A 27520-nucleotide genomic window follows, 5' to 3' on the forward strand; every position below is an offset into this window, starting at 1 on the left:
TGCCCTTCCCCTCAGTAACTTTGTCACCTCCATCCTGAGCAGACAAGGCACTCACATTTTAACATGCTGGAGATACACCTCTCACTGCTGTTCAATCTTCTGGAGGTACTTCCAGAATTGTGTTCATAAGCTGAACAGACCAGTTAAGATTTTTTTCCCCCCGCCCATTTTCTTATTAAACCTCACATAAAATTTCACCTATTTGCACTTACAAAGCAGGAAACCAGACATAAGTGGAACAAATATTAAAGGGCAATGAATGCAGTGGACAGGCTGCAGCCCAGACAGCTTTCTCAAGAAATCACAGAAACAAAGGAATGAACAAAGTCACTTTTGAAAGATGTATCTCAGTTCTGAAAGGTGTTACAAAAACCTTTGTTACTCGTGTTTTTTGGACCTACTATCTAAGAACATACAGGAATTTACCTGCTCAAAAGCTATTTCATCTACTGAAGTTCAACATGTTAGAAGACATTGAGTTTATGTATTTTGTGCTAAAATATGCTTAGAAACAAAATAACCTTACCCTTACTTTGAACATGCTATCAAGTGTTAACTACTAAACTCAGCTACGCTAAAAAACGGGAAGTTACCTTGTACCTCAGCAGTCAGCAGGGCTACTCTGAACAACACTTATGTGTATCAGGCTCCTGACGAGGTTGTTCGGATTGATTTTAAAATTAGGCTGGAAGAAAAAGAAAATCATCCTGAAAAAAAGCTGCAAGTTTCCTCATGCCATAAACTAAGATGACAGAGAATGCTGTCTTCTTCCCCCCTCTAAAACTGTGAGAACATGACAAAAGTAACAAAGGAAGCTTTAATTCGGGGGCTTTATTTAATTTTTCTTTTCTTTTCGTTTCTTTTTTTTCTTTTTTTTTTTAGATGCTACATAGTCAAACAGGATTGGTCTTTTACGGCATAGGACTACTTTACTACTAGTATTTTCTCCCCTAACAGACTTATTTACATACAAAAACAGTTTCCTGACCACTGTTTCTCCAATGCTCAGATGATCAAAACTGCCAACAATTGTGTAGTGCCCAAAACAACAGGAGGCAGAAGAATCTCGCTTTGCTACAGCAGCAACTTTTTAGTTCTGGTCACTGGCTTTAAACAGGTGCCTTTTCATACCATATAGTATTAGTCAATTTTGTGACAATAAGGAAACATGAGATGAAATACATTAAATAAGTTAAATATGCATTAAACATCTCTGTATAACATTTTAATTCAACTAAATGAACCAACAGCAATGTAGCTTGGTCCCTTTCTGAGAACAAGGCATTGACCTTTATTCCGGACGAGCGTCACACCAGTCGATACGCGCCTCTCCGTGATGCCTAGCACAGTCAGCATTGCCACGTACAATTCTTTTCAGCTTCTCGCTGCTCATTTAAGTGCCAAGAAATTGGAAACTTGCACGGTTGAAGACACTGACAGAAACTGTTAAAGTTATGAGCAGAATGGTGGATTAACGTATTTTACAGAAGTTATCAACACCTCCTGCCTAACCCAGCTCCAAACATCCAATAGGGCCAGCTCCAGCAGTGGAGGAATAGTTTTTTCTATTTTTCCTTTTTTTTTTTTCCTTTTTTTTTTAAAAAGAGGTAATCCAGCAACATGTATCAGGGTCTAAGAATGTTTAAAATGACATATACAATATTCCATTGTAGTGTTAAATCATTATTTTCACCCCCCTTCATCACCAAAGCAGATTTTCTTTCATTCATTCATTGTACATTTTAAACTTTCTAGATTATGTTACATAATATTTGTGCAGGGGTAATTTAAAGGCAAGACCTGTGAGATGTCATACATTAATTTTTTTAACATTGTTATGAATAAATTTAATCCAATGATATGGCAGAACCATCAAACCAATTTACAATTTCCAGCATGCTGCCTCTACAAGGCTATTTTTCCTATAATTACACCAAAGACAAAGAACAAAACCACCAAAGCAAGTAGTCTGGAGCTGAGCCCTTCGTCCTTGACAGCAGCTGCAGAAGCAGATATTGGGTTGTTTGTCTGGGGTGCCTTCCTCATCCGCAGGCCATCTTCTTCCTAAAGGAAGAGACATTGACTATTTCTACTGAAAAACCCTTTAAATAGTCACCCTTACCGTATTTATTTTAGGTGGGCAAAATAAAATAATGGAAAGTTAATTTACAGCTAGTTTAGAGCTCTATTTCCTAGACGAGCCCGAGAAGGAAAAGGTAGTGAGGCAGGAGAGGAACCAGGGAAGCTGCAGGAACACTTGTCCAGTCTGGAGACAGCTCCAGAACTTCAAAAGCAATGATGTGGAGAACGGCACAAGGAGCTTTTAGTGCTCTGTAAGCACACACAGCGCTGTTGGGGAAAATGCTTTTCAATATAACCAAGACAGGTTGGGAAAAAGTCTGCAATATACTCAGCATTCCCCTAGTGAGATGTCACAAGCAAATTTTACTACCATTTGAAGGAAAATCTATTGCCCCTATCATATTAATGCTGACATTCTGCTATGAAACTAATGGCAATAATTAGGATATTTTCTGGGCGTGAATTTGACAGCTCTCTTGATGTAAAGATGCTTGATACAACAGATAAAACAACATCTTAACAGCAGACATTATCCTTTCAAGTGCAGACGATATTACTCCCATCTCTGACCGACACCGTGGTGCAGCACAGCCGTGCGTTAGCACGCTCCATTCAACACAGACACACACACGGAGAAACAGCGAAACGAACCACTTGTGACCTACCTTCTATACAGCCGAAGCAGCAGCGTTAGGATTTTTTATGTGATACAGTATTATGATACAGTGCAAAAGCGTAAGATACTGAAGCCACCAGCCTACACATCAAAAAATGCTCAAGGAACAAACTGCAATAAAAGTTACTGCAGTCCTAAAAACTGTCAGGTAAGTAAAATTCAAAAGGCTCAGTGTATGTCGGTGTTTCTCACTTCGGAATGTACGGGGGCATCTAACGCTCTGGAGGAAATGTTTGGGTTTTAAAATAAAATATTTATTTATTAAAAGTCATAGAGCACCTGATACCTCACTACTGCTATAAATCTGGACGGGGACAACTGACTGCTGTAAACAACACATTTTCATTTTAAGTATTTTAAATTCCTTTTGGCAGTGACTCTAGCCTGACACTGACAGTACAGGGTGTCATATACATACCTATGTTATATCTCCTGCAGACTGGTTTTTTGAGACTAGTTAGCAAAAAAATAAAATAAAATCACATAGTACTTATAGTAAGATGGTGGCAAAACAAGAATATAAAAAGTTAAGGTCGTGTCTCAGCTATACACACGTATTATTTCCACGTGCAAACCAGGACTGGTTTACAAATGTTTGAAGAATTTCTTCAAGCATCAGCCAGCAAAGCAGCGTCAGAGCTGACAGAACCGAGTTCCTTTCATTGGGCTTCAGCAGTTACGAGTTCCAAAGCTTTTATCTCTGTAACTAGACATTTACAGCACATGAAACTACTATAAAAAGAGCCTGGTGACAAGGGTTTCTCAATAACTTGACTTCCCAGTGATGTGCTGAATAGGACAGGAGGCATATTTCCTATTAATCCTTCCTTCTTCAGTCATTTCAACTGCAAATTATAGGTGCAGTTACTAAAACACTCAGTATTTGCACAACACTGCCCTCAAGCTCCTATCGGTTTGAGAGAACACGACCAAATTTGACACCAAATCCTTAATTCAGACTGAGAAAATTAGGTGGGAAAAGAAAAAGAGGGAATTTATTACTCTGCGTTGCTATTCAATTGGTTTCTCTGACTGTACGAGTGGTATGCTCCTTTCAAAGGAAGCATTGATTTCAACACTTTTTCTCAGTTACAGACAAAACCCTAAATGATCTTTTAATTTATGGACAGCACGTAAAGGTCAGGTAACCAAACCTTAAGTCAGAAGGGTTTTTTTTAGGAAAGGGGTAAATCTAGAGGGGGAAAAAAAAAAAAGCATTTTTACCTTAAACTGTTTATTCTCCTCCCGTAATCTCTGAACTTCTACTTGAAGCCTCTTATAGTCTTCCATTACTTTCTTAACTTCAGTGTCATCCAAAGAAGAACTTATTGATTTAGACATTACAGAGGAATCTGTCTTTGTTGCAGTTGTGGATACAATCTTATTTATTTCTATGTCATGCTGTTAAAAAGGATAGAGTGATTTTTGGTTAGTCATTAACGCCACACCATACACCTGATATTTAGGAGGACAGTCAGGTAAAATTGTCTGTGCACATCTGAAACGTGCCTGTATCAAAACAAATAAATAACATCTTTCTTTCTGTAACCTTTACTTCCCCTTTCTGTTTTACGGAAAATACCAGATCAGCAGCAATAAGTGCAGACAGAATGACCTCGACTTTTCAGTCGCTGTGTATGTAGAAAAGGAAATATCCTCAGATCACGTCCCGCAGCCTGTGACGATATAACAACACATCATCGTAACCACAAGCCTTCAGTGCCTTCAGTACTGGCACACCAGGAAACATCTTCAGTTCATTCAATCCATTATCGGTTCTACATCTGACACTACAGACTTCCATTAGAAATTAAGGAGTTCATTACCCTGACAAAAAAGGACCCCACAGTATTAGAGCTGCTAACTGCAATACAATCCCTAACTGCGTTTGTGTCTTCCTTACTAGTTTTCTACCACTGTATTTGCTAAAATCAGTGTTGTACCAAGGAAGGAAAGGGCCGTGTTGGGCAGGCAAATTGGTATCACTGGTGGTTACAACGGCTTCAGTGTAAACTGAGATTTATGACCATCAATCAGCACCTTCCCGTTTTTCTGAAATATTCTTTATCCTATGATCTTTCAATAAACAAAAACAGATCAACTCAAAGATTTCTTTGTGCTCGTGTTCCACTTACATTGTTCAAATTAGCTGCTGGTTATACGAAGCATTACAAAGATTTTAAGTAGTTTATATTGTGTTTTCAGAGAGTCATGCCATCCAGGCAGTGCAGAGGCTTCTCTCTTCTGCTTATATAGCTGTCGGTATAAACATGCCACTTTACGTGATTTACTGTGGTATTAAGTTAAAACACTCAATATGCATCTGAAAATACTCACAGGCTTATCATTTTCTGCTGGTAGCTCAAACACACACCTAAGTTTCGAATCCATGAGTTCTTCCGGTTTTGCTTCTTTCCACTGGAATAATTTAACATTACTTTAATATCAAACATATTAGTATACTAAGGCAGATGGAAAATGCAGTGTATTATGTAGCCAGATTACCTCACCTTACTCAGGAAAGACCCCACAGGTAACCAAATATGTAACTGAGCTGTATCGTAAAGAAAGACCAGATACTATGAAGAAAATAATTCTAAAGAGTCTGAAACCCACACAGGTAATTTATGACTGAACTGGGGATTGTGTAAGAGTAATTAGCATAGATAGGGGGAGCTATGGTGCCGATTAAAAAAAAAGGGGGTGAATGCAAAAAAGAGAAGGTAACAAAACCCCAAATCAGTAACCATGTTAGTTCTGAAATATTTGTTCAGCAGAGCTCCTGCTCAAGCTTTTCAAATTTCACAAGAGCTTTTCTTCCTCACTGGTCTGAACCATAGGACTGTTCTTCCCAATCCCCCATTTCCACCTCCTTTATTTTTCAACATCAATGTCTACACAGTACGAGACATGCTGGATACAGAAAGGGAGAGCTTCCCCTCTCAGCCTTCCCCCCCTTCAACTAGGCAGTCTACCATTAAAAATTTCCTTCCAATATTTTAAAGTAATGATTAGAGGTTATAAATCTTTGCTAGATATCAGCCGTAACCCGGAACTGAAAAGACTATCATTTATGCCTTGGAGTTCTCACATGCTTCTCTTCACTTTGACCACGCTTCTGGTAGCTCAGCGTATCTCAAGCGGGTGTCAAATTCTGGCTAACCCCTGTGCAACCTGAGGAAGTATTTGACTCATCCTAAATAGTTGAATCATACTTCAGCTCTGCTGTGGCTGAAGTCAGAATTCTATTTTGAGCTCATTGGCTGCCTGTGAAGTGTTGAAAGCTTTATAGTACACCAGTAATTTGTCTCACCTGTTTATCCAGAATAGGAAGAGCTTTGGAGAAGGGTAATAGAATTGAGAACTGATCAGGTGCTATAGGAAAAGAAATTGTATTGGTCTGGAGAGCTCTGGAAAACTGAAAGGGCCATCTAGGTCCTATAAAACATTCCTTGCTAGCAGAATAACGTTTTCCATGGTACGAAGCAACTCAAAAATTAAAGAGTTGGGAAAAAAGGCAGACTGGCTTATCTTTCTAGTGATGTAAACATTCCTACAATTGCTGTTTCTCCCACTGGATCTTATTTTGAGGCTATTAAACAAATACAGTTCCATAAATCTCTTCCAGAACAGGAATTCTTAACCCTGCAGAACGCTGCAGCTTAAAAAAACTATTCAAAAGAATATGCATATTGTAAAGACTACTGTTAGTAGTCTTGACATATACTCCAAGGCTTTTTCGGGGATGGCTTTTTTGTTTTTAAAAAATACGCATACATACACACCCACAAGCCACACAATTCTGAGTAACGGCATTTTTTTCTTTTTTATCGAGTCCTCAATAAGTACTGAGTATTGTCTCAAACTAACAAAAGTGAGACTAGAGAAAGCTCTTTGTGCCTTCTTGAAATAGCAGATCTTGCTGTTACAGGAAGGCAACCAGTTTGACATACTGGTTTGTTCCTTTCCAAGTTGTCTTAATGTAGCCCGACATCTTATTTTTGTATCTTTTACCCTTCTTTGCTTCAGCACCTACATGCTTTTGTTACTCTCATTTGTAATCCATAGGACAAAAATCGATGAGGGCCTTTCATTCACCCAAGCCACAAGAGACATCGGTAGAGATAAAGAAAAAGACAGTATTTGTAAATCATCCTCCTGGTTCTTGCTGGGAAAAGGAGTCGCTCAAGAGAAGACTCAACACAGAGTAGAGGCATAAAATAGAAAAGATGTCACAGACTTACAGTTCGTTATATATATTCTAAGAATATATAGTTCAAGTTGGCCTTTCTAAAAAATTATATATTGAAAAAATAATACAACTACTTGACATCTGTTTCATGGCTTGGTATCCCATTGCTCACAGCAATATCACAGATATCAACCGTGTCTTTCAGTGCAAGATTCCTGGGGCTTGAAATAAAGAGAAATCACCTGGCCATGCACAAAGATGCAAACCTGGCTTTCAAGGATCATACCAGCCTGGTTTGAAAACAGCCCCTAAGCAATGCAGTAAAAGGTCTTACAAAATTATACAATCAGAAAGAAATACACTTAAATTAATTTCAATACTTACTACTGCTTCCATGTCTGAAGTATCAGCTGGAGCAAACATAGACTGAACCATAAACTTGTGTTTACTTTTCTCGTTAGGGTCATAGTCAAAAGGCTGTAGCATCACTGCAAGAAAAAACCCCAAACACATCATGTTAACACTGCCCTGATGCATAGTCATGCACTGATGACATAATTACCAGATGTAAGAGATACAAACATTAAAATGGTTTCAAGTTGTGTGTCCATTATGACCACAGCAGCAGCTGAGATCAGGAACCTCACTTGAAAAAAATGTTAACACAGAGAAGAGAAACAGGCTTCTTCAGCCTGTCTAGATTTGTGCCTGAGAATTTTGGATATGCCGATCACCATTCAGTATCTGTACACAACTATGGCAAGATAAGAATAGTAGCTTACAGTAAACAGGATAATTTACATATCTTCTGGGACAGAAAGAAAAATTCTCAAAGAAAGCATCGCTTTTTTCCTTCATCCTTGGGGCAGAAGTAACAAGCTGGCATTCGGATCAGTTTACACACAGTATTGCTGATGGTTCCTCAGAAAAGCTTCAGAGGCAAAGCCAAACATTTTGAACCCGGAGGTTCAAGTCCCAGGACGGAAATTTCCTCTACAAAGTTTAGAGAGTCTCATAGTATTTGGTTTATCAAGTGTAAGTATTTGTTTCCCAAAAACATGTTGCTTAAAGTTTGTTACCAGTGAACAAAGGAACCAGGAAGTTTATTGTTAAATGCTATATAGACTTTGCCTCTGAAATGTATACAGGAAATGTATTTCTCTCCATCCAAAGAAATCACGAACATTCCAGAACTTACTTATGCAGAAAATTAGTGTGTTCAGGGGGCAGAGAGCAAGGCATAGCAGAGGTGTGTGCTTTTTTAAAAATTATTTTTATTTATTTAGTATTAGGAAATTACACTTCTTCTGGGGTAAATTACTAACATGTTGCAGTAACCTGAAGATGCAGAGTTACACGGCATTTCATTTACGTGGCATATTCTCTAATCGCTGTGGTCACTTGGAATCCCTACATTTTGCAAATGACACCTGGATATTCAGCTACTGTGCCATTAACACACACAGGTTTGGCTTCAACATGAGAAACCTGTGCAAGTAACCAAAGCAACACTTGTGAAAATAAGCAAAGCAGTTTACACAACTATGTTATTAGATATTGCAAAAAGCTATCACCCCCTCAGAATTCAAACGAAGCCTGCGTATATTGCAATTACTGCTAACATTAGTGTACGGTTTAAAAATTCACATTTTACAACCCATGAGGCCACTTCAGTCCCCTTATTCACTCACTGAGAAGTGAAGCAGTTCAAGAATTAGGGCTACTTTCAAGTACTAGTGCTATTAACATCATGTGCCTAAATTCATATACACTAATTGCAGGGGTTTGTCATATACAAGCGATATCCAAGGATCCCATTTATTGCAAATGAAGGCAAGTCAAGCCAATTTGCCTCCTTCAATGAGCAAAATATGTTCCAGCTGTGCTGTCTTTTCTGTGGCTATCAACAGACGCGCCTTTTAAAGCCATGAGAAGGAAGAAATAAAAGTGTCTCGAGTTGCTTTAAAAATTCTTACGTATTTCTAACTCACCTTGCAGTAATCAGGTACTAGTTCAAAGTAAGTATTTGCAAATTAACAGGCTACTTTTAAAACTCTTTTTCCAAACAGAAGCAACTGCACCATAAAAGCACATTTATTCCAACATTGGATGATTACCATGAAAAAGCAGCAGCATTATTTTTCCTTCCCTGTCGTAGACACCTAACTTATTTCAGATCTACATAATGCGTAAGATCCAACTGAGTAGTCAAAACCATCCAGCTGATGGAACTTGTCCAGATCCGCAGCTCTATCAGTTTGCTTTGCTGATTGCAACTACAAACTCCTTTGCAAATCGCTCTTTCCCAAGTGGCGGTGCTGAAGCCATTCTGCAGTGCCAAACGATCGCTGCTCTGAACTCCATTCACTGAATCGTAGGAGCCAGCAGCTAGAGAGGGCTTGACAGCACAAACGTTGTTAGCACTTGTATTTTTAGATCAATACATGAAACCCACATTGACACAAATTATTCAGCAAACGTCTTGTATGCCAGATGGGAAGCTCAAAAACATGTACTTTGTTCAAGAGGAAACCAAACCGTTGCACCACTTATTCACACACTATTGGGGCTTTCTGTGAAGGATCAGTTCCATGTAACTGCCCTAATTGCCAGAGAATTTGTTACTGTGAATGTTGCTACTTTGCTCTGACTGGAAATTCCAGAGCTTATGCAAGAATTATGTGAAAAGCATACGTTCCTACAAAATGCCTTATCAAATCTGTCATTTCATCTGGTCAAAAGCTTCTGACCAGCTTTTATCAGAACCCAGAGTTCTACGAAACAAAATGACTAACATGATTTTCAAATTTACTAGCACCAGCATCCATTAGGCAGAGATACATATTTCAACCACTTCCTAAACTGATCACCCCAGAGCTAAAGCACCAAAAGTATTTACCACAAGCAGAAACTGCAAAGTCATGGAGAGATCAACGTAATGAGAATTAACTCAAGTTATATTTGTTAGCCCGCTTGTCTCTCTCCAAATTCAAGCACAAAGGACCGACCTTCTGTACATCCTGTTCTAAAGCACTTCCAAAGAAATCAATACCAGTCTCCTCACACGTTCCTGCTATAACCCCCATAATTTTAGGCAAAGCCCTCTGCAGAGAGCAAAGGGAGGTGGCGACCACCTAATGTGCTATCTCCTTTTTCTAGAACAGTTCACTGGCCAAGTTAATAACAATGTCAGAAGCATTAAACTCTTTGGTTATCCTGTAGTAAATCTGCTTTCTGAAGGAACAGAGGAAATTCGAATCAAGGAACAGGGAAGGAGGCAAAACTCTTCCTATAACGCCTGCGAGGATCTGCACCCCTTTCCAAGAGCCGGAGGAGCAGAAAGGTCTCCCTGCTGGGATAGTGAGCAACCTTCCTCTAATTTCCATCTAAATTTATTAATGGCCTGTTTACTTGGTCCTGGACCAATAGTGCCCTTATGCTTAAATATCAAAGAAGGGGAAGAGTCACTTACTTGTGGTGCACTCCAAGACATCAATCACAGCAACTCTTGGCCTTCTGGTAAACTAAACAGACCAGGCTCGGTGGGTGCCCTCTGGGCCAGGCTCCCCATTCATTCTCTGCACCTGTTCCGGCTTTAACTCCTCTCCGGGAGCTACTCCCATCATACATCCAGGAAATTTTACCAGCGTCTTGGACAATAGCATTTATACCCTCTTACCTCTTCCATTACCCAACCAGTTTGCCCTATCCCAGCTACATTACGTCAGCATCTCAGTCACTTTAGCCAGTTGCCTTTGTTTAACAAGTTTGCAATTATAACTGAGTATTTTATTCCCCAAATACATGATTTTTGCAGTTTTTCAGATGAAACTCATCCTCTGTTTCCTTTACTGTAGCCTTCAAGGACACTCAGATCTGCTGCGTGTTTTCAGCCTCCCAACTTTACATCATGATCAGGGTTTTTAGCGTACTCTTTGTGCCAGATTTGCTTATAAAAGCATTAAATAAGATTAGTACTAAGAATCATTCTCAAGAAGCGTCACTAGTAACTTCCTGCTGTTACATTTTCATCCACCACATCACTATTTACTCTTAAGCAGCCCATTCAATAGTCTGTGAATCCATTTTTCTTTTCTAGCTTTATGACAATTTTCCTAAATTGAAGTGTGGAATTTTCGATGGCCTGGATAGACCAAATTTACCACACTTAAGTCACCTTTACATGAAACAGCCCCATCAGCTACAGGGACAAGCTTCAAGATCACCTGGCAATTTGATCAGCTCTGTCAGGGGTGAGCAAAGGACACTCGCACCTACAGCAACAGGCAGAATCCGCTGCAGCGCTTCACACCTGATCCACGGTTACACGGTTCTTTCTGCCAATATTTCAGTAACACTGATTGAACCTGTGAAGATCAAGACGGATTCTTCTGAACCAAGCGAACACAACTAACCCCAAACTTGGCAGCCGTTGCGTGGGAGGCCCAGGGGAAGGGGCGGCAGCGGCGGCCGGGCCACGGTCAGTGTCCTGGCGAAAGGGGCAGTGACACCGCGGCCGAAGAGAGCAGCAGCTGCAGAAGCCCCCTCCTGAAGGCAATACACCTGTCTGTTCCAGGTCAGGCAAGGTGACAAAACACTACCGATCCCCACCCCGCCAAAGATACTCAACAGCAACCCAAGGGTACCATCAGCTTCTCCCCATTGTTAGGAAGCGCGTTCCTGCTCTCTCCGGCAGGACACCGTGCACACATGGCACCACCTGTACCTGCTCCCTCCCCCCGTTACACACCTCTCTGTGGGTGCAGCAGCAGCTGCTTATATTTTTTCACTCTCCCTTTGTAATCCATTCATGCCTTTTATTTAGATTTCAACCTCCCAGAAGCCACAAAATCAGGTATCTTTCTAGAAAAAAGACGTGTAACAAAAATGGAACCTGTGCAAGTACTCCTCTTTTCAAAGTATTTCAGACCGAATGCGAGGAAATCAGATGACAGCACACACATCCACATCCCAACAGTTACATAAACTCAGCCGTTAAAATTACATGCCATTATATAACAGGTGAAAACACGGGCTATAAACCTGACACTGCAGCAAGCAGCACATGCTGACGGATCCTTAAATGCTGATATTTAGGAAAAGCTGTGATATGGCATCGCAAGTCAGTATTTAAGACAGTATTAGACCACAACAAGCTTTACTTTTCTAGCATTTCATATGTCTTAAATGAGCCACCATACTAGTATGAAATAAAGTGGAATCAGGTTCTGACTGCTGCCTCTATCTTAAGGCAAAATATGTTCTCACATACTTACATGAAAATAGTAAAGATACAGCTTCACAGGAATACAACAAAGGCATCCGGTTCCTACAGTGCAAAGGAGATAGAGCTGCCCCAAACTAGCTTCAGTCAGTAATATCCTGAGAAACTAATCAATTGTTCCAGAGCTCCATGCCCCTGTGTTTAAGCACTGGTTTTTTGGAGAGACGAAGTGCAGTACCAACACAGTTCTACCGAGCGGCTGCGTTAGAGCCAGTCAGCAATTCTCAAGAGGACAGACTGCACATAGTAAATACAGCCCAATTAATTTAATTATTCAGAAGTTATTACTGAATTAACCATTTTCTAATAATTTCTCGCCAGTATTATTTTCACTAGATTTGGAAGAATTCAAGTCCTATTTACTCGTCCTATTTTTATGCCTTGTGCAAGACTTGAATCACATCACTTAAAAATAATCACTGTCTGTGGATTCAAACCCAACTCTGTTCTGTAAGTTAATCAAAGTCCCCTCTTCGACACCCTCCACCCAAAAGATCCCCTCTGCTAATTAGAACCAAAGACACTGCCATATTCAAATCCAGAAATAGGCCCCATGTGTGGTTTAAAGGAGCTATGAGGATTGCAATATGTACAGCTCTGTTAAAGAGAAATTCAACCACGGCACAAGATGGACAGTTTCAGTTTAGAATGTTTTAGGAAATACAGAATTAGTATTTATATCCCAGAATTCTGTAACACATCTACCTATATTTTACTTAAAGAACAACGAATGCGTACTTCTTGCATTTTAAACTACTATGTTAATGTAAGGACTGGCAATTTAGGATCATTATTATTACTAAGTTATTATCAGCACAAAAATGTGTAGAACACACATGTGAGCTTGTGGTTAAATATATCGTAGCCCACTTGCAAAACTAACTGAATCATAAATCACTAAAGTTATCAGAAAAGGGCAATTTTTCAAAGCTATGTAAGCAAGAGCAAAGCACAGCGATCTCTCATAATGGGATGCTTGAAGCCTAGTCCTGGACTAGATCCATACTCAGTCTGGTTTGCTGCTGGGAAGAAAAAGCACGTAAGGCGCAAGCGTGCCGGCAGCGGAACACAGGACAGCTCACAGAGCGCTCGCCTCCACCATATTCCGCTCAAGGTAGAGCGAAGGGTCATCGTGAGCAGAAGTTTAAGAAAACGCTCAGTGCCGAGATCAAGCTGACATTTTAAAAAGCATGCTGTGTGCTGCAAAGCAAGCAGGCTGTTCATTTTGAAAGTTCATTTGAAAGATGAAAAGAACCCACATCTTTATAGCACGAAGATGATTTGTAGCTAGAAACCATGCTAATTTTCATTATCACGTCATTGATTTCTACGCATTTCATATGCTCGCCTGCAGCTAGTAGAGATGACAGACAGCTTTACTTGGGAATTGTATCGCGTTTTAAACATCTCAATTTCTCTCTAGAGAGCTCTTTCATTTACATATTAGTCATTTCAGAGCTTACTGGATACGTGCTAGCCTTCTCCTGAAGCAGCAGTGCTTTGTCTGCCCCACCTGAACGTACCCACTGCCCTGGTTCCCCCCTCACACAACGTTCCCCAGCGGTGACTGGGAAGTCAGGCACGATATTGCCATCGTCTGCACACTCAGTGTGACACAACAGAAAGCCCAGAGACAGGAGATCCGCCAGCGTTCAAATGCAGCACACACAAGAAGACTTACAAGATTAAAACCTCATCAGGATAGAGTGCAAAGTATTTTTGGGGTCAATTTTTATATCGTTGAGGCAAGCTCAACGATATAAAAATCATGAAAGTTAAAGATGTCCCTGCTTACTGTAGGGAGGTTGGACTAGATGACCTTTAAGGGTCCCTTCCAGCCCAAGGTATTCTACAATTCTATGAAATTCTCCAAGGGTGAGGTGTTTAAATATTTTACATTTTAAGTAAAAAACCCAAAGTCTTGATTTTTACTTTTTGACTTTTTTCAAATAAAAAGCAGTAGTTTTAGATCCCAATTTTTATTCCAGGCTAGATGAAGTTTGGTAAAAGACGAATGACAAACCATACAACCTATGAGTAGGTACATTTTTGTATTCTGCCAATATTCAAATTTATTAAAAAAAATATATTAAAAAATTACAGAAATAGTTTTCTTAACTAAAAAGTCAGACAAATCCATGACGCACGTTGCTACTACATGCTTTGATGGAATTCTTTATTAAAAACATGGATCGGAGAAGTCATTGAGAAAATGTATTGCTTTCAAGAATGTATCATCAACAAGTAAAGAATACAGACACTTTGCTTGTGGGAAATACTCAGCTCTTTATGCTTTCAAAGTAAGTCACTCCTTTGCTTTCCATTACCAAACTTAGGCAAGTCAAGAGCTACTGACTCAGGGAAAATCATTAACTTTTCCTACGGAACAGCAAAGACTAAGTCACTCCACATTTCTAACACCAAAGCATAGCTCATCCTCAAGGGACACAAACCAAGCCTGGTTTGAAAGGAACTGTTTCCATTATTGGTTGTATTTGGCAACAGCCAGCACCAACCGAAACTGGTGTGGCTCAGGGCACTTCTGCCCCCCACGGGCCTGTCCCAGCCCCTGTCTGACGCCGTGGTCAGCTGCTTCAGGACGTGAGGGTGGCAAAAAGCTAACTGGACAAAAATAATCGCACAGGGAAGGCAGGGCTGCCCCAGTACTGCTGTCAACAGGCTGGCTAAGGCTGTTAATGAGCTATATAAATCATTTATATACATCTCTCTTTTTTTTTTTCCCCTACAAAACAAGATGTAAAACCTAAACTACAGCTAGAATAAGAGAAGTAAGGAAAAATTAAATGGCTGCTTTTCCATGAAATCACAACCTCTTGCTTTTACAAATATTCCACAAAATACTTTCAGATTGCAAAGCATTCCAAGAAATAATTGATTAGAAGAAACTACTTTCAATCACCAAAAAACTGCTTGAACGGCTTACCAGAAACATTAATTGATGTTCCTGCATCGATAATTCCACTGTTTGGCCTTACACAGTATCTACGTGGTGCTGTGGTCTTCACTTTGAAGCACACATTTCTTTCTGTAGGATTGCCCAGTTTCAGGTTTGTAGTGACAACATCTGTGAAAGGACCTGAGGAGGAGAGCAAAAGCAGACTTGAAATCGCACAGAAAATATTTTGCAAGCAGAGGCTAAGCACGCTCTAAATCTCTGTTCGCAAATCTGATAAAGTAATTAGATGTTCAATTTCCATCTACAGCACGTCCAGATAACCGCGCACGCAAAGCCGAGGCTGCAGTGAGGCCTCGGAGCATTGGGCCGTGCGGCGAGCTCCAGTGCTCCTGGCACAGCAGCTGAAGTTGATCATTAACAGCGAAACAAAACGGAGGAAATCATTTGTAGACGATGCCAACACAACATGGCATTCAAATGGTGCCAAATTCTCCGCTGTGTGGCAGTTACTCCATTCTAACTACTGAATCCCACTAAAACCAGGCTAACAGAGATACCACATATACCCCCGCTACGGGTGACAAATAGGGGAGCACAGTACAGCGGCTGCTACAGATCTCCCTGCTTATGCAAGCTGGACCTCTACAGAAGCAGGATTCTACCAGATATTCAGAAATATCACACCATAACCAGCAAAATAAGCATTCAGTGTGCGTCCCCTCTCCCTAACAAGTCATTTTAAAAAAAAAAAAAATTGTTCTCTTGGCTACTAGAAATAATAAACTAGAACATTTCTTCATAAAATAGTCCACCTCATCCAAGACAGGAAATAACCATGTGGAAAGAGGAAAATTCTTGGACGCTGAGAGCACTGACAAAGAGTTTGATATTAGCAAAGCCAGAATCAAACCACTGTCAAGTTCTGCAACACCAAAGGCAGGTAAATCAACCTCTCACAGGCTCCTGACCCAGTTGCAACTGCCCAAATCCCTGAGGCTAGAGAAAAGGCTGGTCACCCATTTTCTACAAGACACTGATAAAACAGACAAGCAACAGGCAACTGCAATTCTTCCTCAGATGATAAAGTAGTAAAATTAAAAGAAATATAATCACACTTTGATCATCTGAATTCTGCATCAAATGAATTACTTGATGCCTGAATAAAGTATCCTCATCTGTCCTCAGGAGTAAAAGCAAATTGGCCAAAAATAGCATTGCACCTTTTCCTGAAGAAATGACAGCCCTAAAATTTAAAAAGGGTGAATGATCATGATACTAATAAAAATACTAGCAGGCAATATTCCACCATGCTCTTCCTGCAGCGTGGCTGGCTTAAAGTAGAGTTGCTTGCTTTTCTACACACTTATCACACAAATCTGTCTCCTAAAACGACATTTGATACAGCTGTAAAAGTATTACAGTCCTGAAACCTCCATCCTTGATCCAATTTAAGTAATGAGAAGGAAAAAACCAACCAAACCCAACATCAGTCACACACATAAAAAACCCCACCCAGACAACAACATAGCACCATTTCTGTCTGCACTCCAAACAAGCCAGCTTGGCATTTACAGTGCAACCTGGTAGCAAAAAAATGAAGCAATAAAATTTTCAGATCCTGTTACAAAGATTTCACTAAACCTGTGCCTGGCGAAACACCGAGATGTGAAAGAGAATAAAACACAGCTGTCAAGTTTTCTCCGTGTTCGGCATGCAGAGAGAGACTTTAATTCCAAAGGCAAACGTGCAGAAGCAGCCATGAGTTACTGAAGAAGTTAAATACACCAAACTATCAGAAAAATCCAGCATTTAGGTGTGTAAAGACAGATCTTCAAGATAGCTCTGACTGGGAGAAATCTAACGTTTCAGAAGAAATTAACTGACATCTAAGCGCTAGGGATGAGCCTTTAGTAAAAAATTACCAGCTCGAGCTACTCCGGCACAGAGGGAGGTGTCTGTACAAAGCCCTTCGCAGGCACCTGCGTCCTCGGTAGTGCTTTACTAGTCAGCGTGCTGGGAGAGATTTCCTGCGGGAAATACCATAGTTTTACTTGGCTGCTCCATGAACGCATGCGGGATCTGTGTGCCCCAGCATGGAGCTCCTGTTTGTAATAGTAATACGACAAGTCCATGTGTAAAATAATTTCCAAATGGAGTTACTTATTGCTAACATAGATCACACCAAAATATTTGGCAGCAAAACCTTTCAGCAGATCAAATTCATGCCTTCTTGTCTGCTTGATGTTTCCTCTTCTTTTCTGTCCGCTAAACTTTAAACAGTTTCTTTAGATCCATTTTCCCCCAATTACAGGTTTTACGGATCAGCCAGCACAACTGTACTCGAAGGCTGCTGCCTGCTTTCGGCAAACGCGTTCCCGCGCACTCCTGAAGGCACTGCTGCTCAAACACTGCAGCAAAGCAACCCAGAGCAGACAAATGCAAGATTAAAGTGCCATTAGAGGTGTTTTGAAGTGTATAAAAAAAGAAAGAGACAACAGAGTATTACTGCGGGGTAATCAGGGCATGCCAGTGACATGTTCTGGGCTCGGCTGGCCTGCTCAGAGCAGGGCCCAGGGCCCGCCTGCTCGGGCTGACCCGAAGCCTGGCCAGCTGCTCGTAGACTGCCAGAGCCTGGCTTAGGCCTTCTGGGGGCAGGCTGGGGTACAGGTGGGAACTGATCCCTGGCCAAACACCAGCGAATTCTGTACTGGAGATACACCTTTGCTGTCTAGTGCCTGGATGGGAGCACTGCAGGGGAGCTCAGTCTGGGTATGAGCAGCCGCACGAGACACACGTCTACCCCAGAGCCTCGTTTTTCCACACAAGGCAGGAGGACTTCCAGCATCGGATACAGGAACATACAACATTCTACATTTCTTTCCAGTGCCTCTGTACTCCCTGGATGGACTACTCACACAAGAATATGCAACATTTGGATAATGCCTGTACCCCTAAGGTGGGCTGCAAGCAAAACTAGTCAGTTGTGTGGCTGGGTCGGGATGGTGCCCGGGGTAAAAACTCTCCAGTGAAGACCAACTCTTACTTTGTGCTCAGTGGCACTCTTAAAAACACAACCTTTATTCCCTAACATCTAAACCAAATAATGTCTTTTCGATTGCTCTTAACATTTCTAAATACATGAAACTTAAATTAAGGCAGGTTGCTTTTGAAATGACAATTCACTTTTTTTTTAAATAAAAAAAGAGAGAGAAATGCCACTGGTGTCATCCCAAGGACAAAGTTATGGGAAACTCAGGGTCTGTACATGCATCATCTGACACGGGGTTGTCACGGAAGCAAAGAGTCTAGAAGGAAGAATGTAGTAAATCGAATTTGGTGGTGAAAGTTTGGAATATTGCACACGCGCTCAATGACTTTTTCCTGACAGACAGAATAAAACCACCTTGTGCTAATGCAAGCTGGGCATCTAGTGATGCAAACTAGCAGTCCTACTGAAAGAAAACATCACCTCATATACTCAAGCAACAACACACAGGCAGAGGTACCATGGCTTTTCACAGGGTCACTTTTGAGCAGGGCTAGTTTCAAACTACGGCTGGGTATTTCCACCCAGGACCGAGGCGTACAACTCTCCACATTTGAAGATCACAGCATTATCTCAGAATTTGCCACGCTCCATTTCCTGTTCAAACACCAGTGCCGTATCAATCTCTCCTAAGAGTGCCATTTTGCAGTGCGCTGCATTATAATATCCCAGATCATTTTAGCAATAACATGAAAGTTTAAGAATCAGGACAAAAGAATATGATGTCCACTCTCTTTAAAAATTTTAAATAACTCATTGCAATAAAAATTGTTCATAAGTGTACCAGTAAATCAAGGCTGGTAACTTTTTTGATCAGCACAGGACTTGGTGTAATTTCTCACCATTTCCTACTCACAGTAACCACATTACACTGCTACATCACTTGCACGGAATCTTAATACAATTATTCTCACTTCACCAAAAATTCCATGCTGTAGCACAGCAAATAAACAGTCCTCACGCAGCTATAGATTCAATGCAGCAAGAGCGCTGCTGTAGCCCGGTTTGGTACGTGGAAGAAGTTGGTAACAAGTATCAGCAGAGGTAGTAAAGCTTCAGTGGCACAGGCTTGGGCAGGAACATTCAAACCAAACAGGCATCAGTCCTCTGCAGGTTTGTACATGCAAATACTACTACATCTTTAGAAACAGCTACACCCTTTAGTGGGGCCACAACCCCAAGGTTGCTTTACTCCTGCATCTGTCCCTCTTGCTGCTGGAAGGGGAGGTGGTGTGACCCCTCATCTCCATCACTGCTAGCTGCAGCGTTCACCTGCCTGTGCCGAGAGCGGAGCCAGCCAGCTGCTTGGGCTGAAAATTAATCCACTAACAAGACAAGGAGGGAGGAAGACAAAAGAAGAGAATCAGTTTTCAGCCAGATCAAGCAGCACTCAGACACTGGCATCAGGGAAACCACATCTTCCTGTGCAGCATTCTGCCCGACTGAGGCACCAAGGTCTCCTATTTATTAGGTTAAAGCCAGCACAACTAGGCTTATGCACCGCAGTCACACTTGCAGCGTTGACACAATTGTGAGTAATTAAGGCACACATCTAATTTTATGTGCTTAAATCTAACGCAAATTCTCATCTGTTTAAAGACAGGCAGCCCTTAAAAAACCCCCAGTGAACTGGTGTTCTTCAAAGTAAAAGCACTGCAAGAGCACTTGATACAATCAGAGTCATGTTAAACCAGTAACCTTTGATCAACAAGACCAAGAATAAATTCTCTTCAAGCTGCCCATGTTATTCCCATAATGCTTTAGACGCACTTTCACCATCCCTTCTCGACTTCTGCCACCCCACCTCAGCACCACAGACACAGGCCCAAATGCAAGGCAACTGGCAACAGGCAGAAATACGAGCAGAGCTTCCCGTGAGATACCCAGCTTGTACCTCCTCGGTGGAAAGCAGCAGAATGCAACAACAGAATGGTGAGGACGTGTTTCACCGTGGTCTAATCCTGTCAATGTGTCCGATGAGAGTCATTTATTGCCTGACATTAATCAGTCACAGAAAGGTACCCAAGGAATCTTTAATAAGGGAGATGGTGGAAAGCAGCAGAGAGGAAATTTAAATTGGTTTGTGTCTGTTCTCAAGAGCTCCAGTTCTCTGTGTTCACATGCCCTGACGAGCAGCCCACATGGAGCAGTAACGCACCCAGCGAGCGCCACGCTGACTGCGCGTGTGAGTGGAGAGCGTGGGGATGAAGGTGGTACTTCAGGCTCCCTTTCCCATCACCCCCCGCGCTGCCTTCAGCTCCCACGGCGTGAAGTGCCTCCCCACCAGCTCACTCAGCACCCCCAGCTGGGGACGCACCTCGCCCTGCTCCAGAGGGTGTGAACCCACTGCAGAGCCCTAAGCAAGAGCCTGTGAGCAGCGCTGACAACACAACTGCCACCCAGGACCACGGCTGTCTCACCATCTGAACCTTTCAGCCTTTCTACTTCGGCCTTTTCTCATGGCCATACGCAAATTGTTACTCAGTTCCTTCACCAGGCCTCTGATAGTACGAAGTAAATTCATTTTATTTGCACAATTTCTCTAATTTTATTTTTTTGGAGGGGTCGTCAGCAACGGAGATAGAGTCAAAAAATAAAAACACCAGCCAAGAGCAGAGGGCTCAGTAACACCTGTAGAACTCGACTTACCATGTGCTTCTTTTTCAAGTTTTATATATAAGTTGGCGACCTTTGAAAACAAACACTAAAATGAAAAATGCTGAAATGTCAAGCAAGATCTTGAGCTATCAGCCAGGTGCCTGCGAATCAAGAACAGCCAAGATCCAATCAAACTCTCCCACCATCTCACTTGTCTACAGACAAACCACTTAAGGGCTTGATCTGCTATTAAAAACCTTAAGCGTTGAGAGCAACTCCAAAACAGAAGCAGGTTTGGACCCTTATAGTTTTCCTCTCTGTGAAGTCAGAAGAATACTTATCTAATTACACAGATTCTTGTGAAGATTGATGTTTTAAAAAGCACTGTATGCCAAGTTTTAATCATCATGACGCTCTGGAGACATTCATAATTAAGTAAGCATCTGCAACTTTTAAAATCAAACAAGTTGAAGAATAAGAAATGAGAAGTGCTCGTGTCGCATAAACATCTGATTTCACCAGTAACTCACTGAGAGGACCCACCAACCCCAAATTTGGTAATTATTTTTAAGAAAAACTTACTTCTTTCTTAATTCTCCTGTAAACCACTCATAAACCTTTTGATCTCAGTTCAGTTTTTAAATAGAAGAAAACCTCGCTCCCATGGAATCAGCTTCTTTACTCTCACTGAACTATCCTCACCCGAAAGAGCCCTTGAAGAAACGAGACAGGAGGGAAGTGGTCATTTCCACTTCTGCTGTGTCAAGCAGTAGAAGCCTTAATGAGAAACCTCTTACAAAAATAGAAGTGCTACCCAAATCACTCTCCATGCAAGAGCTGACGCAGTGGAGTAACTTTTTTTAATATCTAATCAATAAAACGATCTAGGAGGAAAAGGAAGATGTAGAAGACCAACAAAATTACGTGATCCAGATGCCAAAGTTGGACCAAGGTTCGTAGAAAATTATTCCATTTGAATGCATTAATCAGTGTCCTCCTCTGGCCTATTTTGCCACAAACTATTTTTGCCAGACCATGTCTCACGCTTAATGGGAAAACAAGTACGAAAAAACAAATATGAGACTGAAGACTATTTCCAGGGTGTCTATTAGGATATTATTTTGCCAGCTTTTATTCCCCAGAGGATCATTAACACTTTGACTTCACAGTTGCAAGCACTGAGAGGCCACACATAAGCCTGTCAAGAGAAATGGAAGAATACGCCCTTCTGGGTACCGGTGTCATTTGTTTTTTCCGACTTCTCCAGAGTTTTCTTACCCCCAAACATTACTTACAGCAAGCTTCAGCAACAAAATTGCACATCAAATATTTTCTCTTAAACCTAAAGCAGTTTTCCCCACACAATTGCACAAACAAGACGGACAGCAGAGCTGGCCAGCTTTCAGAGGTGTATCTCGGTTTCAGCTGGGCTTTCATACCCTTTCAGAACCGAATGCCAAACATATCGTCTTACTTTGTTCATCCCCTCAGAATTATCAGATGTACCACCTCTCTCCAGGTAGGAACACAGCCCAGAAAACAGCAGCCTACTCTCCTTCCATGGTGGAACAGTAGCTCTATCTTTTTCAAAAAACATGACATAGCAAAACCTACTTATAATCTGACACGTATTCCGTACGGCAGGAAGCCTCATTCATGGCGTTGCTGGGTGGGTCTGAAAGGAGCGTGAACAAAGCCCCGGCCCTGGGGAGCCGTGGGGAGGCAGCAGCAGAGCAGCGCGACGATGACGATGACGAGATGAGGGCCCGACGCGGGAGCATCCCTGGCAAAGACAGAGCTGAAAACTGAAGTCAGCGTAAAGCACCTCCCTGGAAGCAGGGCGGGATCTTAATCACCGTCCCAAACTATGCTGCTGCTTGTACTTCTTGTGAAGTAAATTCTCCTGGCCTCATTTCATCACTAATTTCCATTTCAGATGCACATTAAAATGGTAGGGAAGAAGGAAATTAACTACTTTAATTTTATGCTTGTATATACTCTTCAAATAGACAAATTCGATGTGTACCTCAAATAACAACTGAATGAATATTTTAGGTGCTAAACTATGTATAAATTGCAAATACCAGAAGAAATGAGTAAAATCAAAGATTTTGGGAATAGCTGCTTTTCTAGTAAGTTTTAAAAAAACCCCACACCCAAACTTAAATAAGCAGTAAGAAACTAACAAATAAGGAAGAAATCTTGAGTTTAGCCAAGATACATTTCTGAGGAACCACTTGAAAATTAGCCTATTTAATGTGCTTTCAGAATCAAAGTGGGAAAACACAAACAAAGCCAAATCAGAAATTTAGCCAGAAGCAGTGAAAAAATAAGGAAAAAATAACTGACAGCTTATACTGTCTGGCATAGAACAAGGTACAAACATGAAGTTGCATTCTGCAAATCTAAACTTCTGTAAGCATTACCTGCACCACCATGACACCAATAAGCACAGTGTAAAAACAGCTATGCAAAAAGAGATTTAAAAAAAAAAAATCTTACTGCCATTACCCCGTTGCTCTTAGTCTGGTAAAGATGAAGGAAGGCCGGCAGAAGAGCCGTTGCAAACTAGAGAAAATTATGTACGCAAATATTTTGAGGAGATGCAAAATATTTTGTTAATTCACATATCCCAAGAAGCAGCAGTTGCAAATACAAACAGGCAACAGTGGCAGTCCAAACACAGAACTGCATATGGGAGGGCTGGACTCCTGCTTGTGAGGAACAGCAGAAACACCAGCAAGGATGCAGGAACTGGTTAGATGAAAAGGAACAGTCACAGAAAAAAAACTAAAAAAGTGCATTTTTTTTCTTCAAGAATTACACAGTCATTTGAAACGCCTTCTACAAGCACAACTCATTTGAATTAGGTCTTTAAAGCTGTTTGCAAAAACATGAGATTTGGCTCCATAGTGAGCCCCACACCTACACAATTTTATAATTTGCATCGTAAGTAACCAGATCACCAGGCAAACCTCCCCTTTCTCTATTTTTTTCCATCCCTCATGGAAACCAACCAAGAAAACGGGATTAAATTTAGAACGATAAAATCTTTAATCCATAGCACCATGGTATGAGGGATTTCGTTTACAGCTCAGGGAACTAGACGCTAAAGTAGTTTAGTAAAGAGATTATTTTCATAAAGTATTTATAATAATGTGGGATAAAGTACTGCAGGCAGCAGCAGTACCCAACTCGCAGAAATGTTTTTGAGGCCAGAAGAATTACAGTTGAAGTGAGCAATCTTCAGGACAGCTACACTACAGGACAGACACAGTCAACTCTTGGTCTGGATTGTCTTGCGAGTGTAAACACTCAATCCCGTCAATCCATGTGCACCGTAATCCTGCACTGAATTAAACATGGCAATGGTGATTCGCTTGGCACACGTTTGCAGCGACAACGAGAGTGTGACAGCTGTTCCAGACCAAGGGCACAAATCCCTCGTTAGGAAAGGTTGCCTAGCAGGACAAGTCTTAAACTCAGCAACGTCCCAGACACATCGAAAAACATCGTCTGTGTCTCTACAGACATCTCAGCCTACAAAGCAGGGATGAAAAATTTGATAGATGGAATAGATTGGGTCAAACATCAGAGGAAGGGACTTGGCACGAGTCTGGTCCCTAGCTAAATAAAGTGCCATTTAAATATTCATATCTGTACGTGAATAGGCTTCCTTTCTGCCTCGGTCATCACACAGGGAGGCCAGGAAAGGAGGGCTCAGCAGTGCTTGTGGCAGGAACCGTCACACCGGCATCACAGTCCCTCAGTCAAAGAGGAAGAGGTCTGACTGGGAAAGAACTGCCCGCTGAAACCACTTCTCACTTAAATTAGCAAGGATTTACTTGGAGGAAAAACAAGAACGCCTTGCAGCAGCGAGATGATAACGCTAAAGATCACATTCCCTAAAAATACAAGGATGAAATTTAAGTCTGAAGCAACAGCTGTTGTCACAAAGAAAACTGTTGCAAACATCACCCGTAAAGCTTTCAAGCCAACCGATGACACCGGCAGAAAAAGTAAAAAGGCTATTACTGTACCAGCTCTGAAATGCATTCAGTGGTTATTAGTTGTTCCCAGCAGGGAGCAAAGGTAAGCCCAACGCGGTAACAAGAGGGTAGCAAATGAGTGTGGCTGCAGGATGTGGGCAGAATTAGCAAGGGTCATAGGATTCTTGCATTGTCTCCGGCTAGGCACAGAGGCACTCGAAAAGCAACAAGACAAACCCTTGCTCAGCCAGTTTGCTATAAAAATCGCATTATTACATATGCAAAGACCTGCTCATTCGACTCAAAACTCATTTGACGCAATCAATACCTTCCAGAGCTGGGTGCATACAACAGAGGAGGCTCCTGCTAAAATTGCGCATTTGTTCACAGATGTAAGCTGACCTGGGCTCATAACGTCGGATCATTCGCTATGGTGATGATGCCTTTTTTCCAGTCAAGTTTCAAAACAGACCTGACGATCTATTTAAAGGGTTTTACAATCCTAATGCCGAATTAGAGTGCAATTAAAACAAAATTTGGCCTTATATTCAAAGGTAGCTAATCCATTTTAAAAGAAATAAAGCATGTCTACTGGTAAGTTTTTAGTTTATAAAACGTGTGAAGTGAGGGGGAAAAAGGCAGTAATTAAATTTCCAGTGAGAAGAAACTATCAGAAACTCCTGTGCAAACTTCTACTCGATATTCCTCTTTCATGGGTAATAAGATATTGCACATAGCAGCTGGTAAATGCAATTTACTGCTAAGCGTCTGTGTGAACCTGCACCCATTATGCTACATTACCTGTGTCTTTATTTTGACCTGATAGCCATGCTCCCAGGACTTAAGACAGCCACCCCTTAACTTATGCTTACACATGCATTTTCCAATCTAATTTATCAGATATATTTTCTGAAGTGACGAATAGGACACATCCCATCAACCAAATCAGACTGGCAGCCTGCCACTCTGATGAGCTTTAAATAATAAACTTGACCAACATTTTCATGTATCATTGCAATGGCTCCATAGCTCAACGTGAGCTGAAAATTAGTGCGCAAACACGAGACTCTCAAGGAATGGATAATTATGAACGTGTGCCCATCCCTCACAATAAAGACATGCAGCTGATCACATCAAAACCACAAAATCCCACTAAACTAAGAGAACTTCCAAAGAAAGAGTTGCTCATGCTGATTTTATCACTGCCTTAGGACGTGCCTTGAAACAGCAATACTTTGATCCCATTAATGCTTGTTACCTCAGCTGCAATTCTTAAAATCCATACAGTGCAAAATTATTCAAAAGCCCTTAACACATAAATCACATTGGCCAAAGCCTTCAAGCGGATAGTGAGATTTTAAGAAATAGTCTTGGGAGACCTAAATACACTAATTAAATTTAACAGAAAAATCAGTTAAACCTCCTTGACTGCCCCACACATTTCAATTGTTATTTGGCTCCCTAACCATCCTGTTCAAAGTTTCAAATTTCTGTTGGCCCACACACGTACAATTCCCTCCCTCTTTCCCCGTGGAGCTGTTACTGTCGTGTCTCCAGTGGACAGGACACCAGCAGATGAACGAAGCTCAACAGAAGTGTCACCTTCAACTTACTCCTCGAAAAACGAGATGTGTCAGGAGACACAATGCATCTCTGCCTTGCTCCAGTTCTTTTCCTCCAAACGCTGCTCTTCCAAAATGAAGAGTCTATGCAACCTGACGAAGTAATTGCAAAAACTAATGGTGCACGTGAAATTAGAATTTCAGTGAGATGCAGCAAGTCTGCACAACTATAAGGAACACTAATTAGAATAAGCTATTGATTTTAGTTAAGTTGCAAGAATAGCCAGCATAACACGTACTGCAAATACCTAAGTGTGACCATGACTAATTTTGTTTGATAGTTGGGCTACATAAACAGATTCATTCAGATTTAGGAATCCTGCCTGTTATTTAAATACTATGCCCTCTTTTAAAGTGCATGACGCGATAATCAAATTCAAATATGTAGAGAGACACGAAGGTTTATCTGTATTTAATGCAGTAACAACGATTTTATAGGAATCAAGGTAGACAAAAGGAAGCATGGACTGGTACATTTTCCAGCAGAAAAGCAGAGAGCAATTGACACAGCAGCCTTCAAAGAGTAAAGGAATTCTGGTGCTGACTGCCATTATGTTACGAATATCAGGAGGGTTCTAAAAGCTTAAAGAAAACAGCAAGTAAATTTTCAGCCTAGAAGATGTATATTAATTATACTAAACAGGCAACTTCTCACAACACTGTCAGTATTTTATATTCTTAAACAAAGCCTGCTCCAGTGGTAGCGACTAGAAATCCCTATTTATCCAATACAGAACTAAATGAACAGGGAGTCAAATCCTTCCAAATCCCTTTGGAGCAGGAGTACTTCAATTGTTACAGGCAGATCACGACAGAGACAGAAACATATAATTATATAGTTTAGTTGCAAGGTTCGCTTAAGTCCTTAACCTCTCTTCTGAGACTTGACAACCACAGGTTCAGTGAAGACCAATTTCACATCCCAAATGTTACTGAACTGTTGCACTGAAGAGGCTGAGCCTGGTGCCTGGCAAGACCTGGATATTCACGTCAGGTACGGGAGGTTTCGCACACCTACGCTGCAACGCACAGACCTGACCGGAGCTTCCACCGACTTACCTGACAGAGCCCAAACTCTCTTATCTGGGAGCGGCAGCCACCCAACCACGGCCAT

At 41.3% G+C, this 27520-nt stretch overlaps 1 protein-coding gene across 1 annotated transcript; it reads right to left on the bottom strand.

The window, feature by feature from the left end:
• Positions 1 to 824: 824 nt before the first annotated feature.
• On the bottom strand, positions 825 to 27520 carry VAPB (VAMP (vesicle-associated membrane protein)-associated protein B and C). The gene is made up of 6 exons (XM_009868824.1): positions 27466 to 27520; positions 15179 to 15331; positions 7335 to 7438; positions 5096 to 5176; positions 3983 to 4159; positions 825 to 2064 (listed from the first exon to the last, which is right to left on the bottom strand). Exons 1-6 carry the CDS (start codon positions 27518 to 27520, stop codon positions 1906 to 1908), a joined length of 729 nt encoding a protein of 242 aa, XP_009867126.1. The 3' UTR covers positions 825 to 1905.

The sequence above is a fragment of the Apaloderma vittatum genome, unplaced genomic scaffold, assembly GCF_000703405.1.
Source record: "Apaloderma vittatum isolate BGI_N311 unplaced genomic scaffold, ASM70340v1 scaffold19394, whole genome shotgun sequence".
NCBI lineage: Eukaryota > Metazoa > Chordata > Aves > Trogoniformes > Trogonidae > Apaloderma > Apaloderma vittatum.